The 19,869-nt window shown below is 40.0% G+C and overlaps 1 protein-coding gene across 4 annotated transcripts in view; it reads right to left on the bottom strand.

Moving 5' to 3' along the window:
• tmtc1 (transmembrane O-mannosyltransferase targeting cadherins 1) overlaps positions 1–19,869 on the bottom strand; it is a 235,338-nt gene that overhangs the window by 214,777 nt on the left and 692 nt on the right. For all 4 annotated transcript variants that reach the window (XM_047390474.1, XM_047390473.1, XM_047390475.1 and 1 more), the window contains exon 2: positions 16,375–16,552. In XM_047390474.1, the coding sequence (XP_047246430.1) occupies positions 16,375–16,552 (178 nt within the window). The remainder of the gene's footprint in view (positions 1–16,374; positions 16,553–19,869) is intronic.

Raw genomic sequence — 19,869 nt, forward strand, 5'->3', positions numbered from 1 at the left:
TGTAACAAGAGGTTGAACATACTATTTTTAGTACCTGCTTGGTTGCCTTTTCAACTGTGCTGAGTTGTGCCAAAAAACCGACATCAGAAAACTCTTGGTCACTGATTGGTTAGGGGGTGGTGTCACTAGTTGCAGTATTTATATTATAATTAATATCTTCCATTATTAAATTCTTGTACACTGGGCTTAATGTGTGTATGACCACTATAGTAAGCTAGCATTAGGTAGCGTAAGCTTACCCTTACACATTCTCTAGCTGATACCATGGTTCCATCTCTCTCCCTTACTGATCCAGAGTGCTTTGTCTTGCCACCTGCAGCCTTTTCTGGCTCTTCTTACACTCGGAGTCTGACAAAAACTATAGACCAAGCAGCAGGTTCTCCATTGCTGTTGTATTTGTGTCACTTCAAATCACATCACGAATAGCAGTCAGCTTCATCTACTCAGCGTGAGTAAAGATCATGTTCACATAGTATGTGAAGATAAATGTAAAAGTACAGGCTGAATTTAAGCTTAGGTTTCTGACTTTCCAGTTATTACTGTTTTCTGATCTGTGATTTAAGAAAAATACAATTAATAAAATATCAAAGAGAGAAATTTAATATCACCTTTTCAAAAGCAAAATTTTTATGAAGGGCAAATGTTTACTGAGGCATCACTTTATAGGAGGAGCATAAACCTCACTGGAGCAGTCCTGAGTGTCTGAAGCCCGAATTAACTAAAAAAATGCAACTTCCATTGTAACCGCTGATACTGCTGTTCTGTATAGAGCTAAACGTGATGCCCATGCACCACCGACATCTGCTGATATCTGTATTGAACAATATGGGGGTGTTGAATTAAATGACACCGTAGGTGGAATTGTGGAAAAAAACATTCAGCCTGGAGGGGATATGAAGTCTACATGTGTCATATTCTGTGAGGTGCTCAAAATGGGGACAGTGGTGTCCCGGGTGAAGTTGTGTAGGTTGGAATACTGGACTAGGAGGATATACGGCACAACAATCAGGCAAACTGAAAACAAATACAAGAACAAAAAATTGGGTCATTGCGGGGAAAGCTGACCACTCCTTCAGTCCAAGGGACATGAACAAAAGTAAATCCCTTGCTGCTTACTGTTACTAACCTTCAGGAGAATGTATACAACTGTTGTAAGACCTCTCGAAAACAACTGTCAGAAAAGGGGAGATAAAGGCTTTTACCTTATCTTGGGGATTGATGTTTCTGGTGTAGATCCTAAAGGGCTTATACGGTTTAACCTGTTAGACCCACCTCAGTAAACAAATTATTCTGTGGAACCCCAGCAAATGGGCCAAATTCAGGCGTATGACATCTCTAGAATTTCATATCCAAAGATTTGGAAACAGGATTTTCTCAGGTAAACACCTGGCTGTCCTTAATGCAGGAGGCAGCATACAAAGCAAAACAGGGATATTGTGCCCATGCTAGACCTAACTTAATTCTCACTGAGGCGGCCTTTGAATACACTACTAATAGATCCAGTTCCGCATCAAACACCAGTGATATCACCCGTTTGCTTCAGGTCATGTCGAAAGATAATTTGGCCTCAAGTTGTCCAGGCTGGGACAAGATTTATCCAGTAGCCCTACAAAATACCATGCGCCCCAATTTCCAGCCTACCATGTTAACTAAGGTGATCTCTTTCAGCAATGGAAATGATGCTGCGGGATAGTCCATTAAATACTGAGTAACAACTTATGATCTGGAATGGTGGCTGCTAATAAATTACTGGTAAATAGAGCTGATGTGTGGTGATATTGTGGTGGTAAAGTATTGTGGGGTGGCTGCCTGTTAACTGGAGGGGAAGATGTGCTCTGGTTTTGCTGCTCTTCCCCATCAAGGTCATACCCGAGGCCAATTGGCCCACCTATTTAAGCAGGGCCTTTAAGAATCCCGTATACAAGCACTCCAGTGGACCTTTCACAGATTCCTCTGTATGGATTGATTCGATAGGCATACCTCGGGGTGTCCCAGATAAATATAAATTGGCAAACCAAATTGTGGCAGGTTTTGAATCTATATGTATTTGGATAACTCCTATCAAAAATGTAGATCGTATAAATTACGTACATTATGTTTAAGGCTTGTCTAAATTCACCTGTGATGGTTTTGAAGCTGCACACAGATAACTATCATCCACCTCCTTAGTTGCTTATCAAAATAGAACAGCTCTGGATATGGTCCTAGCAAAAGAAGGAGGGGTTTGTAGTATTATTTGAGAAGCTCGTTGTTCTTTTATTCCCAATAATACATCACCTGATGGATCCCTCACGAAGGCCCTAAGAGGACTCAAATCACTATCCATTGAATTCAAATCACACTGAGGAATTGCTGAACCATTTAAAAATATGTTTCAGACGTTGTTTGAAAAATAGGGAAGCCTACTGGTGAGTACATTCATTCATCAATTATCGTGACTGTAGTGCAGTTTGTGCATGCTGTTGTGCACCATGTATTCCAGCTGTCATTCTTAGGTGCGCAGATACAGCCGTGAGTTCCTTGGGTGCAAGAGGATTGGGAGTCACAACCGCCTATCAGATGTCAGTGGCTCAGGTATCGACTCCATTATTTCATAGGTATGAGGAGGAAAAAGCCGTGATCAGGCTAACAGGAGTAAAATATATGACTGAGGATGTCCCATGATCGAAGATGAGGACTGCCTTCTGGGCTGATATCTTTTAAAAAGATTTCTGTGTCTTAATGACAAATGAGTAAAAGAGACAGATTAAATATATGAATACTTTAATGAACAACTCGATTGCTAATTAATTATGTCAAATTGGTTAACTGAGTAAATGTCATTAATGAAAGAATGAATTAAAGTTTGAGGCATAAATTAACCAATCAGATTGCAACAAGAATTTTGACATACATTTTGATAAAGCTTTTTTAAAATTAGTTACTAAATATGTAGTAATGGGGAATACTAGAATAATATACTGACTACATAAATTAAAATGAATAATGAATGATATATGATTAAAATAATGGGCTTATTAACTATTAGCAGTTAATTGTAAACTAGTTGGTTTCTGATTAAAACAGAATGACTCCATTCTTGTCAAGGTCTAGGTTTGGATCGGACCAAAGTGCAGATAAGAGCTTGGCAGCAGCATGATGAGAGGAAGGCTTCTCTTTAATCAAAGGTCTCCAAAACGTAACATAAATCACAGCAGGTACAAACATGAGTTGAGCCAAAAACTTACATGTGTACACAGTTCTGTAACGTAGCAAAACTGAGCATAAACAGGGGTAGTGAACGAGAGGAACCAGCAAGGAACTAAGAACACAGACCAACTAATATACAGAGAGACATGAGAGAGTAACAATAGACAGGCAATCAAAAGAACTAGGGACAGGTGTGACGAGGCAAACAGGGAGGCTGAAGGGCAGGTGAAACGAATACAAAACTAACCCATGGGAGAAGGGACTAATAAACAATACAGTAAACAAACCTAAACCAACACTGACTGAAATAACTGGAAAGGAAGCAGAGAACATGAGGACTAGAATACATACAAACCAAAATGTCAACAATAACTAAAACTAACCTATCAGGAGGGACTGGAAGAATAGAGACTTAAACTAGAGAACTATAATAATAATCATAATAAAGAGAAAACCATTCTAAGTGATAAATAAGAAAACAACAACAACTAAAGGAACTATGAGCGAGGGGAGAGAGAACTGCAAACAGTAGGAGGCAGGAGGGAGAACAAAACTAATATCAAAATAACTGAAGGAATAAACAAACACAAAACCAATACACAGTCCCAAAATGTCGAACCCCAACAATTCTGGACATTTGATTTTCATTTTTTATGTGTTCCCCTCTTTGGGAAACCATGTAATAGAATGCAGTTTTTCAATATGGTCAAAAGATAAATGAATGATGCTTAAGGAGACCACAAATTTCTTTTCGTTAAATGTGGCTAATGTTTTTCTAAAACAATTACTTACAGGGAGGTATGCAGCTTCTTGGGTTCAGTACAGCCGGCAGAAATCTGTGTTTTTCTAACTTTGATTGTTCTAATTATGCCACTATGTGGCCTATTTTGATGATAATAGTAGTAGTCTGAGGGGATCAAAGGTGGATGAAGACAATTGATGATTACAGTCTACATTAACTGATTCATACTATGTTAGACAGAACTTTCAGCAGCGCTTCCAGGCTGTTGTCCTTTCTCCCCCACCCCGCAACCCCCCCTTTTAATTTCACTGCAGATACACTGCTGATTTTGTAGGTTTTCCCACTTGCAAAGCACGTAGAAGTCTTTAATTTTTATCATAGGTACTCTTCAATGGTGAGTGACGGAATCTAAAACAAAAATCCAGAAAATCACATTGTGATTTTTAAGTAATTAATTTGTATTTTATTGCATGACATAAGTATTTGATACATCAGAAAAACAAAACTTATTATTTTGGTACAGAAACTTTTTTGCAATTACAGAGATGTTTCCTGTAGTTCTTGACAAGGTTTGCACACACTGCAGCAGGGACTTTGGACTACTCCATAGAGATCTTCTCCAGATCCTTCAGGTTTTGGGGCTGTCACTGGGCAATATGAACTTTCAGCTCCCTCCAAAGATTGTCGATTGCGTTCAGGTCTGGAGACTGACTAGGCCACTCCAGGACCTTGAGATGCTTCTTACGGAGCCACTCCTTAATTACCCTGGCTGTGTGCGTCGAGTCGTTATGCTGGAAGACCCCGCCATGACCCATCTTCAATGCCCTTACTGAGGGAAGGAGGCTAATTTCTCCCAATACATGGCCCCATCCATCCTCCCCTCAATACGGTATAGTCGTACTGTCCCCTTTGCAAAAAGCATCCCCAAAGAGTGATGTTTCCACCTCTATGCTTCATGGTATGAATGGTGTTCTTGGGGTTGTACTCATCCTTCTTCTTCCTCCAAACACAGGGAGTGAAGATTAGACCAAAAAGCTCTACTTTCGTCTCATCAGACCACATGACCATGTCCCATTCCTCCTCTGGACCATACAGACTGTCACTGACAAACTTCAGACGGGCCTGGACATGCGCTGGTCATTGACTAGGTCCTGCCATGTAGTTCTGGGCTGATCCCTTACCTTCCTCAGGATCATTTATTCCCCACTGTTGTGGTTATGGATAAGAATATATTATTTGATATATAATATTATTACTTACTCGGTCTGTTAAGGGTTGTCCTGTGAATACCAGCCCAATAAGGCAATGGTAGTAGGACAAAATTGAAAGGGATGAATACACACACTTTCTTAAAATACAAGAATTTATTAACAAAAATAAGTCAACTCAAAATCAAACATATTTCAATCAACAAACTCTTTACTACACAAGAACAAGTCAGTCTTGGAACTAACTTGGGCAATAATTGGTATACCTTCAAACAACCATTCACAATGCAAGATCAGATAAAACATTTTAATAAAATAACATTTTAAAGAATGATTTGCTGAATAAAACCAACCTTCTGCATGACGAATTCTCAACGGTTTTTAATTAGCTGCCTTTATTTATTAAAATAATGTTAGGAAAGATTTTGAATAAAAAAAACCTTTTTGGATAAATGGGTCTTAATGGTGTTAAATTAGCTGGCTTCATCTAGTAAAAATAATATTTAAGGAAATATTACTAAGGGAATATTAAAATAATATTTGAGAAAATATTATTTTGAATGACGACCAACAACCTTTCTGGACAAATGATCTTTAGTAGTGTTTAGTTAGTTATCACGTTTTAGCAAAATAATATTTAGGTAAATATTTCCTAGATTGGAAACAACCTTTCTGGTTAAATGATCTGTAGCACATGTTCTGAAACGTTAGCTGTTGGAGCTAAGAAAGAAGATTATAGTTGTCACCATAATCAAACATGTACCTTTAAAATACAACTTATACGGTGCATTATGGCTGATCTGTGTTAAAAAACCACCCTTTAAATAAAGTTTGTCTTAACTTTAAAACACAACACAGAACACATCCTTAGCTGAGTGCTAGTCTGCTAGCACTTAATGTAGCTGAGTTTCTTAACAAAAACAAATGTCAATAAACAAACATTATTTAGATTATTTAACTCTAAACTAATCTTCTCTGCCCAAACACCACCTCTAACATGAACCATGCTGAAGATAACTTGTCCTGGGCATTGAGGAAAACATCCACGTGTGGGTAAAATTAGGGTTAGATTGCAGCTAAGCCCAGTAGCTGTGGGGTGGGGCATCTCTTGGCTGGCCAGGCCGAACTGCACGCAGAGCGGCGTGCTGTGTTGGACCTTTGCCCTTCCTTCAGACCGGGAAAACCTTTCCGCTCGATGTTGTAGAGACAGGGACTCTGCTGGGAACTCTTTGGAACACAGTTTCAGCATCGATAAAGATCTGTTTGTTGGAACGCGGGGGTTTTATTCAAACACTGACGTCATGGGAAGTCTGCTGTTACTCTGTTGCTGGCTGAGCTGGAAGTAGGTTAATGCGATTTATTTTGAAAGTTCCAGAAAAGTTCTTACTGGCCTTTAAAGTTGTGAACCATGGCTGGGGTCCACGAAGGAAGACTAATGCGTCAACACCACGAAGTGAGATCTTGCATGGAGCCTCTGATCGAGGGAGATTGAGCATCATCTTGATCATCTTCCATTTTGTTTAGAATTTCAGTTATTGCCTTCCCACCAAGCTTTTTCCTGTAGTCCATCCCAGCCTTGTGCAGGTCTACTATTTTATCCTTAAACAGCTCTCTGGTCTCAGCCATTGTGGAGAGTTTGGAGTTTGTTTGAGTGTGTGGACATACTGAGAAGTTCAAACAGGTGCAATTAATACAGGTAATGAGTGGAGAACAGGAGGGCTTCCTAAAGAAGAACTAACAGGCCTGTGAGAGCCAGAATTCTTACTGGTTGTTAGGTGATTGACTCCTTATGTCATGTAATAAAATGCTAATTACTTAAACACACGTGATTTTCTAGAATTTCAGCTGTTTTCTAGAAACGGTTGAAGAGTACCTGTGATAAACAAAGACTTCTACATGCTTTGCAGGTGAAAAACTCTGCAAAATCAGCAGTGTATCAAATACTTGTTCTCTCCACTGTAAGTGGACATAATATAAAAAAAACAATTTGAAGAACAAATGAAGTTGTACAACACCGGGAGCTATTTATTATTCTAATGACTAAACATTTGATTATCTTCAGGCCCTCCATTAGTGCAGAGAATGGTTCAGGTATAAGTACCCGATGCTGATGACTCATGAGGTTCTTTCTGCTGCTCCAAAACCAGTTGCACCATCTGGACTTCAAGGTCTATATGGATATTTCATCTATTTTAGACACACAACATAAAAGGAGGACTTTTTAGCTGAGTATAGTTTATTATACTGATGCCTAACTTTGTAATCAACATTTTTCCTGTAAAATGTAAATGTTATAATATTGTTATTGTGACAAACATTTTGCGCAATTTCCAGATTTCATAGTCTGTTGCAGCCGGTCCATCTCAGTCTCAGTTCAGTCTTTCCTCACACAACGGTATGGCGACTGGAAAACATGCTTCAACAGTGACTGGTTCAAACAGTATGCTTGGCTTTTATGTTCACAAAGCCAAGACTCCTCTTACTGTTTTGCTTGTAGACATTTCTCTCTCCCAAATACTCCAGCATTAGTTTTCAAATCATTGTCGGGATACAGCAGTATGTGAAATAAGCTTTTTAGCTCATGAACTAATCAAGATCCATTTGCGCACAGGCAGACAGACAATTAGACAGATAGACATAGATAAGACTGACTGTCTTATTACAGACTGAACAATCTGGGTATCCTTAGCATTGAGGGTATAAGAGCAAAGTCAATTGACATAGATCGGCTTATACAACGTTTTTCAAGCATTCACCAAAACAGGAGAATTAATCCGTTTTTAGATGAACCCATAATCGGTTATGATTGTTCATATGAGAGCATTCTAGCAGAAGACACATTTTGGTTACTGTAGAATTAAAGAAAGTTTTTTATAATTGGTTCATGCCACATTTGGATGTACGTATTTTATTACGAATACTTGTTATTGACATTTCAATAAACTACCTCTGTTTTAGAACAAGGATTAGATTTTAATATTTTATTATGTATCAATTCATGATTTAGCTATTTTCTATACCTGCTCATTCCTGTTCACAGTCATGGAGCAGTAAGGGATTGGCTTGTGTATTGCACATAATTTATAAAAAGGTTCTTACTGTCTTGGCCACCCCAGTAAAAAATCTGAATATGCCACTGGTGCGCAGAGGTAAACACCCACTCCCAACAGTAGACACAAAGAAAAGATATTGCAACCACCTGCAAAACAAGCTAAAATATTTGCATCTTTCAACACCTCCAGAGTTGTGACGATAACAGCATTCACTCTCCTGTGAATAGAAACAAAAACCTTAGTGCTTCAGGCCCCGCTCCTGCCAAGCAGCAAAAATCGACATCACTGACTGAGAGGTTTTGACCCAGCTTGACTGTCAGAGGAGAAATACTCCCCCTGGTTGTACAAGAGTGATCTTGGCAAGTATTGAAATATCTATTTACAGGTAAACAGATAAAGATTGAGAGATGGGAAAATATCGAAAAGGACAGAAAGATGGAGAGAAACAGAAAGATAGAAAGATATTGACAGAAAGATATCAATACAAAAGATAAAGATACACAAAGAATGATGAAGGAATTAAGTATTAGTAACGACAATAATAATCTTTTTATAGGACTATTCAGTCAAATATGTCGAAATCGTTTAAAGCAATCACTGGTTATATTGCTGTTATAAAAAGGAACACAACAAAAAAAAAATCCAGGCAGTGTGCAGTGTTGATTGAGATGTGTTTTCGCTTTGGTGGAGGGGCTGGCCAGCCGGCCTGCTGGGTGCGGCGGGGTGTGCCGTGCGGGAGGGTGGGTGTCCAGCATCCTTGGGCACGTCCGGGGTTTGGGTGTGGGGTTGGCGGGGTGCCCGGTCCTTGGTGTGCTGTGGTGACCTTCTTCCAGTGCTTCCTTTTGTGAATCTTAATTTTCTTAACCCATAAACAACCCTACTGATAAACATTCTGTATACTATCACAGGAAAACTTCATTTTTTCATGACCGTTTTTATGAAAAAACATTTGGATTATTTGTCCAACTTTCAGGAAAGTTTGTTCTCATCCATGCTTTTCGTGAATAAGGTGGGGTATCATGGACACAATGGTACATAATTCAAATTGAAAAATAATTTATTAATCCCAAAAGGAAATTCAATGTTGTTGTAGCTCATTTTATACAGGTTCCTTCAAAGAACTGTTGTTGATGCTGATGGGTGTGGGCAGGAAGGATCTCCTGTAGAGGTCTGTCTTACAGCAGATCTGAAGAAGCCTCTGACTGAAGACACTCTTGTTGTATGACAGTCACATAATGAGGATGCTCCAAGTTCTCCATGATGTTCTTCAATTTAAGAAAAGTCCTTTTCACAATGATCTCCAGAGGTTCTAGAGGAGTACATGGAACAGAGCCAACCTTCCTGTTGGGACCCCAGCCATGGGTAACAACATGGATGAACATGTACTCATGGTATGACGTTTTCTACACCTTTCAAGATCACACTAACCTTCCAGCTCAGCCCAGGAAGAGGAGGAGTCAGAGCTGCACAAAAACGTTGTTTGCCAACATGGCGACCTCTACAACACGGATCTCCAAGAGAACTGGCACGCCTTCCTGCGTGCAAGCCCAGATAGCGAGAGATACCCAGCCCCACCACGGCCATTGAAGAAGCCGCAACGTGCCTTTGTCGTACAGTTCGGCCGGGCTGGCGAAACAGCCGACCCCCCAACAGCTACTGAGAGTCGCTGCAATGATAGTCCTTTTGTTCAACCACACGTGGCTGATCGGACAACTCCACTTCAAAAAACCAGCGCCGTTTGGGAATCCTTTCTCCACAAACGGCTCATGTAAAAGGTAGTGTTTGGCCAGAGAAGATTAGTTTAGAATGAAATAATCTAAATAAAGTTTGTTTCATGACGTTTGTTTTTTCTTTGTGTTGAGAAAACTCAGCAATCTTAGTGCTAGCAGACTAGTTGCTCACCTAATGTGAACAGGCCTCTCAGCATTGAAGCTAATAATTATTATTTTTGTGTTGTGTTTTAAGGTTAAGACAACTTTATTTAAAGGAATCAGCCATAACGTGCTGTCAATGCTCACGCATTTTAATCCTTGTATAATGGTATTTTAAAAAGGAACATGTTTGACTTTAAGGGAGTGGTAACAACTTTGAGCTTCCTTTGCTGAAACAGCAAACGGTCAAGGAAGAGGTAACACATGAATCATTTATCTAGAAAGGTTGTTGGTTCTTATTCAATTTACTTAAATGTTATTTTAATATTTCTTTAATAATATTTCCTTAATTATTATTGTATTAAATAAAGGCAAATTAAATACCATTGACAATTAGTCATCCAGAAGGTTGGTTTTATTCAGTAAATCATCCTTTGAAATATTATTTTATTAAAATAATATTTTATCCGATCTTGCAGTGTGAATGGTTGTTTAAAGGAATACAAATTATTGTTGGTTCCAAGACTGACCTAACCTCATTTTCTCATTTCTCAAGACAATCATTGGTTCTCAAACATTAACATCATTGATTGGTAATGCTTAATCATTCTTTTGGTCGTGGTTTTCAACCATCTTTGATTCAGTTGTTCATATTGTATATAGTTGATTGGTCTTATGTATTCTTTCATTTTGCTTGGTAGTTTTAGTTGGATTGTTCTAATATAGTAAAGTTAGTTAGTTTAATTGAAATACACTGCTCAAAAAAAATAAAGGGAACACTCAAAGGATCTCCTCCCAGACCTGAGCTAAAGTATCCGCCAACTCCTGGACAGTCTGTGGTGCAACGTGACATTGGTGGATGGTGCGAGACATGATGTCCCAGATGTGCTCAATCAAATTCAGGTCTGGGGAACGGGCGGGCCAGTGCATAGCTCCAATTTCTTCATCTTGCATGAACTGCTGACACACTCCAGCCACATGAGGTCTAGCACTGTCCTGCATTAGGAGGAACCCAGGGCCAACCGCACCAGCATATGGTCTCACAAGGGGTCTGAGGTACCTAATGGCAGTCAGGCTACCTATGGCGAGCACATGGAGGGCCATGTGGCCCTCCAAAGAAATGCCACCCCACACCATTACTGACCCACTGCCAAACTGGTCATGTTGAAGGATGTTGCAGGCAGCAGATCGCTCTCCACGGTGTCTCCAGACTCTGTCACACATGCTCATTGTGAACCTGCTTTCATCTGTGAAGAGCACAGGGCGCCAGTGGCAAATTTGCCAATCCTGGTGTTCTCCGGCAAATGCCAAGCATCCTGCATGGTGTTTGGCTGTGAGCACAACCCCCATTTGTGGACGTCGGTCCCTCGTACCATCCTCATGGAGCCGGCTTCTAACCGTTTGTGCAGACACATGCACATTTGTGGCCTGCTGGAGGTCATTTTGCAGAGCTCTGGCAGTGCTCCTCCTGTTCCTCCTTGCACAAAGGTGCAGGTAGCGGTCCTGCTGCTGGGTTGTTACCCTCCTACGGCCTCCTCCATGTCTCGTGGTGTATTGGCCTGTCTCCTGGTAGCGTCTCCAGGCTCTGGACACTACGCTGACAGACACAGCAAACCTTCTTGCCACAGGTCGCATTGATGTGCCATCCTGGATGAGCTGTACTACCTGAGCCACTTGTGTGGGTTGTAGAGTCTGTCTCATGCTACCACGAGTGTGAAAGCACCACCAACATTCAAAAGTGACCAAAACATCAGCCAGAAAGCATAGGTATTGAGAAGTGGTCTGTGGTCCCCACTTGCAGAACCACTCCTTTATTGAGTGTGTCTTGCTAATCGCCAAAGATTTCCCCTGTTGTCTATTCCATTTGCACAACAGCATGTGAAATTGATTGTCAATCAGTGTTGCTTCCTAAGTGGACAGTTTAACAGAAGTTTGATTTACTTGGAGTTATATTGTGTTGTTTAAGTGTTCCCTTTATTTTTTTGAGCAGTGTACATTTAACTTTAACGACTTATTTTTGTTAATAAATTCTTGCATTTTAAGAAATTGTGTACATTTATTCCATGTGTGTGCAGAGTTTTGCTGTTCAGTAGAGCCAGAGTTCATTTCATCCTTTTCTCTATTGTCCTAATACCACCGCCTTATTGGGCTGGTATTCACAGGACAACAATTAACAAAACTAATTATTATTTAATTAAATATCAAAATATTAATATTAAATATAATACTAATAACAATTACAACATTCTTTATTAGCTTGTGGAGCTATTTTAAGTCCCTGGCTGTGATGCTGCTACCCCAGTAGATGATGGCAGAAGAGATCACACTCTCCTCAACAGACTTATAGAAGACATGCAGCATCTTGCTACAAACACCGAAGCACATAATGACATTTTCCATGATTCAACATCTGACCCTTTTGTGTACTATATGAAATTTTATAAGCATACTATCAGACTTTTGTCTGACAGTTATTCTCTGACCTGTCCACTTGTAGCTGTGTATGACCTCAATGTAGAAATTAGAAATGCAAGCACTGTGATGGTTGAGGGTGATTGTATGAGCAGGAACTGTTTTTGTTTCTGTATATGTCCGAGGAATGCTATTTCTCATTGTTGTAACTCCCACAGTTGATAGAGCTTGGTGGAATCTGTAACTTGCTTTAGCATGATACAAAACACAAAAATGATTGCCCCTTTTCCACTAGCTATGCAGGTGTAACACATAAGTTAATATTTGTAATGATAGCAGATGGTTATAGCTATAATAAAGTCTGAGCTATCAGAAGATAAGGTTAGGCTTAATGAGGTGTTGGAAATGACACACAATGACAACATTTTATTTGATGTTGGTACCATATATTAAGAGATTTGGAAGAAGAATAAACAAACAAACCCAATAACCCCAGTAATTACAATCTGCAGATAAAGCTGGCTGATTCATGAAAAATGCACTTAGAAATCTCAGCTGATTATCATTTATCATTTACCATACCAATGTAAAAGAAATAACCCCCTCTCTCCCAAAAGAACAAACGAGGAAGTTTCATAAAGATACCTATTTGGAAGATGATTCACATGCTACACACAAGTACCATTTTTTCCTTCACGACTGAATGGCCAAATAGAAAGGAATCATTGCGTATTATGATAATCCAGAAATCAAGTGTTCATATAACAAGAACTGTCCAGGGAAATGGTTATAGTTCATAAACTGAATATCCAGATAAGGAAACTCCAGTAAAATAGTTGTAGTCCATAAACTGAATGTCCATATGAGAACAATACAGAAAGATAGTTGTAGTCCATAAACTGAAAATGAGGTGAGTATGTATGAGTGAAAATGAAGGGGAGAGGAAAAAAAAAGAACAGGGCTCAACAGCCTCCTACCAGACCCGCAGGGCCCAATGCTGAAGTCTAGTGAAAGTTTATTTCGCTCCGGGGTTCAGTAGCTCGCCATCAATTTACCCAACTGGGTGCACCTGGCCTGAATTTAATAAACAGAACCCATAATTTAATTACTATTCATAATGAAATTTGTTTCATGTGTACACATCTAATCAGTATAAAATATACTCTTAAATAATCAATATTTACATAAATGTCAATATTTGAATAAAGTTTAAGAAATATACACTAAGGTATATAAATAAATGCATTCCTATTAATTTACAAACATTCAATACATTTTACATTCAGTATCTGAATAAACAACTGAATGCTTAATGCAAGAAATATTATGGACAGTAAGTTTGCACTCTAATTCAATAGAAGGCCAATAAAGCAGCCTCCACAGCAACAAGAAACAAAACTACTAAATAAAACAATAGTGGTAAATACAAAACTACTGCTAATAGCATCGCATTAGCAGACCATCTCATTGAAATACACCCCAATAGTAACTACTAGCAACATGCTAGCAGTATAAACAAACTGACTCACCAATTCCATGTCAAATCCCAGCATTCCATGATGCCAGACGGCCGCCAAAAACACCGGTAGTCGCCACCCCAAACAAACAGTCTCATGCGTTTAACTTAAAAGTGCATTAGCAACTTTAGCCAAATAAGCAGTCGTTTGAGAAGGACCAAACACAGCTACTCCAGCAACTTCTCCACCTCGCACTCCTAAATAGGGAGAAGTCACAGCAGCTTGTAATCATACTTTCTTCGCTGTCACGTGACTAAGGTGTGTTCAAGTAACCGGTAGAGTGGGAAAATACAGTTTTTAACCTGGGTTACATAGAAGCAGCATTCTTACTTGGCACAGAACCTGTTGTGTTTCCATGGACTCGTTGACGGCTGGAGCTATGGCTTGAAGCCCCGCCTCCAGCCGTCAGTGAAGTGCGCTGTGCCGCTATTAACGTTAATGTTTAAGATTATCACATAAACAATTCTGTATGAATTCTAGAATTGTGCCGCTGAAGGTGGCAGCAGGTTGAATGAGCTCTGTTACTTTTCATTCTGATTAATTCTTTTTAAGGACCCAAATTGCTGTTGTAGTGGATTAAATAGATTTTTTTGGACAATTATCCTCTCCGGTATTGAATGTTGTGCAACTGGAAGGATGTTTGCTGATAGTGTTTTACTTTTGGCCATTTGTTATGATGCATCACCATGTCAACAGGGTTGTTTTTTACAACCGGGAGCAGCTTATTAATATGTCAAAAGCTCAAAAAAATACTTCAACTACAACCCTAAATCTCTGATGAGTTGAAGAGGAGGTCTCAGATGCAGAGCTGGAGCACAGAGAAGAGAGAGAAGCAGGAAATTCACACCATCTGCTCCATCAATTATGATGGGCAATGTGAGATCATTGGCAAACTCCAAGCCGTACAAAGGAACCTGCCGGAGTATCGGGAATGCAGTATTATGTGTTTCACAGAGACATGGCTGCAGGATCATGTCCCTCACTCCAGCGTCTCTCTGCAAGGCTTTCTGACCATATGAGCAGACAGAGATTTGAAGAGGAGCGCCAAACGTAAAAGAGGTGGACTGGCGGTACTTGTGAATAAAAAAAATGGCGTCACCCAGGACATGTTACTGTGAAGTGTCGTCTCTGCAGTGCAGATATTGAACTGTTAGCAGTAAGTTTTTCTCCATAATATTTACCCAGAGTTCACCAGTGTTATTTTGGCAACAGTTTACGTTCCACCTTTAGCTGTTGCCGACACTGCATGTGATGCCATCAGCTCAGTTGTTGCTAAGCTACAGACACAACACCCCAATGCGTTTGTGGCAATATCTGGTGATTTTAACCATGCTTCACTCTCTGCTACACTTCTAACAGTTTGTCAGCTGCTCTACCAGAGAAAACAAAACGCACATACATCTCTAAAGCAAGACTTCCTCTAGGCAAATCAGATCACAATCTTGTTTGTCTCTGCTCGAAATATAAGCCCCTTGTTCAGAGACAACCTATAATAAAGAGAACAGTGAGAAGATGGTCACAGGAAGCTGAAGAAGCCCTATGAGGTTGCTTTGAGGCTACAGACTGGGATGCATTGTGCCAGCCACATGGAGAGTGTGTAACAGACTATATAAAACTTCTGTGTGGATAACACCATCCCCACTGGCGCTGTGCTGGGGACTCATCTGGAACCTCTGGAGATCATTGTGCAAAGAAGGATTCTTCATAAAATGAAAAACATTATGGAGAACCCTGATCATCCTTTTCATCAGACTGTCATACAACAACAGAGTGTCTTCAGTCAGAGGCTTTCTTCAGGTCTGCTGTGAGACAGACAGGAGATCCTTCCTGCCCACAGCCATCAACATCTACAACAGTTCTTTGAAGAAAGCTGCATAATATGAGCTACAACAACATTTACTTTCCTTTTGGGATGAATAAAGTATTTTTTAATTGAACTGAATGAAACAATAAAAAAATATTAATGAATCAATAAGTAGAAAATAAAAGCATACATAAATGAAATACAAATAATGTTGGTATTATTTATACATGCAAGAATGTCATGTCTTTTTAAAAATAATCTTCTGGGATAATTATCTGGACCACAGCCAGCCAGAACTTAAAATAAGGCTCAGGGGTTTTGGAGAAGTGAAGAGGAAAGACGTTGCTGTCTGGACTAGCCAAAATAAAAGTGGCTTCAGAATCTTAGAACAAGAAATTATACTACCAGATACCTTAGCTGGAGTTAAATCATCGTTTTTAATTATGACAGAAAAATAATTCTAACGCTTTAAACTTGTTTTTTATAGTCCAAAGAGTCCATTTTTTTTTACTGAAAACACAAAACAACTCAAATTGTACAGAGTATGGTAGAGATACAGAGAACAGGCATGTACTTACTGCCTCGGTGTGAACAGGGTGCACAGCAAAAAGGAGTGCAGTGATGAAGGCCAGGCGTGGGTTCTCAAACACGCAACATTGACATGTGTACATGAGCAGGCAGGTAACAGCGCAGTGCAAACACATGTTGATGATATGGAAATACAGAGGCGTCATGCCACCCAGCAGGATGTTCAACCTGATCAGAAGAAAAACAGACATATATCAGACAGTCACTCAATAAAACCATCTCCTGGGATGAAAATATGTTCACAAGCACAAACAGGTTTATGAGTTCATAATCCCCATATGAGTATTCGGGGTTAGGGTTTCCTCTCTCAGCAGGGACACAAATTGGTTACTTTCTTTTGTTTTTGTTTTGTTTTTTCTTTGCACTTAAATAACTCGGATCATCGAACAACTGTTAAGATCAAATAATTATTATCTGAGTTAATCGAAAAGAAGTTTTCAAATGAAGTGAAAAAGCTATCCAAAAAGCTTTGGGACTCCAGAGACCCACAGTGAGATCCATTATCCATACATGGAGACAAAATGCAGCAAAAAATGCTGCATTTTTGCTGGGAAAGAAAAAGTGATTGACCAACCAAAATTACTCCAAGAACTCATCAATGATTCACTCAGCATGTCACAAGATAACCCAGAACAACATCTGAAGCTCTGCAAGCCTAGCTTTCTTAGTTTAGGTCAGAGTTCATAATTCAAAAATTAAGAGAGAGCAGGAAAAATGGCCCCAATGGGAAAGAGAGAGTAAAACCACTGCTGACTAACAAAAGAACACAAAAGTTCAGCTCACATTAGCCCAAAAATATCTTAATGATCCCCAAGGTTTTCCTTTTGGGAAAGAATATTGTAGACAAATGAAACAAAAGCTGAACAGTTTTGGAAGATGGGTGTGCCAATACATCTGGTGTAAAACTACATTAAACATGCATGTGGTAGTGTGATGGCCTGTATATGCTTTACTTCTTCAGGACCATCATTCCAAGCGCACTTGGGTTATGCAACAGGACAATGATCCCAAGCACATCAGGAAGGATATCTAAAAAAAAAAAACTAAAACAAAGATGATGATTTTGTAGTGGCATAGTCAAATCCGGACTTAAATTTAATTGAGAGGCTGTAGCATGACCTTGACAAGATGTTTATGGTGGAAACCCCCCCATTGTGGCTGAAATGAAACAAATCTGCAAAGAAAGGTAGGCCAAAATCTTACATCACACAGTGGTGTAAAAAACTAATTGTCAGTTATCACAGTTGATTGGACTGGGGTTGGACAATGAAACTGAAATACCTGGTTTTAGACCACAATAATTTATTAGTATGGTGTAGGGCCTCCTTTTGCGGCCAATACAGCGTCAATTGGTCTTGGGAATGACATATACAAGTCCTGCACAGTGGTTAGAGGGATTTTAAGCCATTCTTCTGCAGGATAGTGGCCAGGTCACTACGTGATACTGGTGGAGGAAAATGTTTCCTGACTCGCCTAGACCTGGTGACTGTGCAGGCCATGGGAGATGTTCAACTTCACTTTCATGTTCATCAAACCAATCTTTCACCAGTCTTGCTGTGTGTATTGGTGCATTGTCATCCTGATACATGGCACTGCCTTAAGGATACAATGTTTGAACCATTGGATGCACATGGTCCTCAAGAATGGTTCCGTAGTCCTTGGCAGTGACGCGCCCATCTAGCACAAGTATTGGGCCAAGGGAATGCCATGATATGGCAGCCCAAACCATCACTGATCCACCCTCATGCTTCACTCTGGGCATGCAACAGTCTGGGTGGTACGCTTCTTTGGGGCTTCTCCATACCGTAACTATCCCAGAACATAAGCCAATGCTAAACACGGAAGTGAGACCAAGACAACTCATTTTGTGGAAGTTAAAACAGTTACAACCGCTTCATTTTCGTTTCTTTGAATTCAGGTATTTTTAAAGTTTTTTTCTACAATGGGTGATTACACCGAGTAGAGAGAAGCTATATGTTTTGGGTGCATATAATGTTTCATCGTTTTGATAGCCTAAGTTAATGTGTATAGCCCAATAATTGATTTAATGTATATGCGCAATTTCCCCGGTAAGGTCAGAGGCACAGCCATTCTTCTACATAAATCAGTCCCTTTTCTTAATGATCAGATTATTTCAGACCACAGTGGCAGCTATGTTATTGTCAATGACGCAATTCAGGGTCTGCGTGTTTTGTGGAGTGCCACAGGGTTCAGTGCTTGGCCATTTCTCGTTGTCTTCCGTTTCATCCAGGACTGGGTGGGGGGGGGGGGGGGCAGCAGACTCAGTATAGACACCCAGATGTCCCTCTCCCCAGACACCTCCTCCAGCTCCTCCGGGGGGGAGCCCAAGGCATTCCCAGGCCAGCCGAGAGACATAGTCTCTCCAGCATGTCTTGGGCCGTCCCATGGGCCTCCTCCTGGTGGGAAGTGCCTGGAACACCTCCTGAGGAAGCCGTCCAGGAAGCCTCTCGCCCATAGACTGCTGGAGATAGGCACCAGCTCCCCCGCGACCCACTATGGAATAAGCGGTAGAAAATGACTGACTGACTGACTGATATTTTCTGAAGGAAATCTAAAACAACATTTTTATAAAATAAAATGCAGCCATTACAGTGCACATTACAAACCAAACCACTAACCAGGACCCAAAACCCTAATCCACCATTTCTGGAAACAATAACAGAAGCTGTCATAATGAAGTTTCACTTCAGGCATGACAATTACTTAAAGGATCCAGCGAAACCCCTTTAAAAGATCCCTTCAAAAAAACACTGTAAATTTTGATCAACATGTAATGTGTACAGATGTACGGTCAGAAAAATTGTCTGTAATGGGATTGAGATGTGGTTTATACTCCTAATCTGACAGCTCATAGTCGGTATTTATTCATGAATTTATGTTCTCCTCACTGAAACGAAGATAACTGGAATGAGGACTGTAAACAATATGTACATATGACCTGCATCAATAAGCCGGTCCTCCCTTAAAAACAGATGCTCTCATATCTCGTTACAGTCGCTCTCTGGGCTGCTAGAATTTCCTTTTCCTCTTCATCATCATTTTCCTGTCACTCAGGCTGTGGATTGGAGAGGCACAAAAAGCACCTTTTTAGATCTCTTTGCTGGGAGAAAAACACAATTAGGTGTTAAGTGGTGCTCTACTACTTTGCCCTAGATGCCAAAACAAGCTTCAGAAAGGGGTTTTGCCTGGTTATGCTGCAGTGCCCTAAAGCAACATGTGAATCCTGATCGGCTTTGAACAGAAGTGTTTATTACCCTTTTTGACCCGTTTCTCCACACAACCTAAGAGCTCTTTTATCTAAGACTTCTCTTTAGAAACCCATCTGTTATTGGACTATGAAAGAATCAGTGGTTGCTCTCATTTGGGAAAAGATGCTGTCGTCATACAACTTCTCATACCAGTAGGGAAAAAGCATTTCCATGCACAGCTGCTATGTCACCTTCAGCCGAATTTAAAGCTACAAA

The sequence above is a fragment of the Girardinichthys multiradiatus genome, chromosome 17, assembly GCF_021462225.1.
Source record: "Girardinichthys multiradiatus isolate DD_20200921_A chromosome 17, DD_fGirMul_XY1, whole genome shotgun sequence".
Taxonomy (NCBI): Eukaryota; Metazoa; Chordata; class Actinopteri; order Cyprinodontiformes; family Goodeidae; genus Girardinichthys; species Girardinichthys multiradiatus.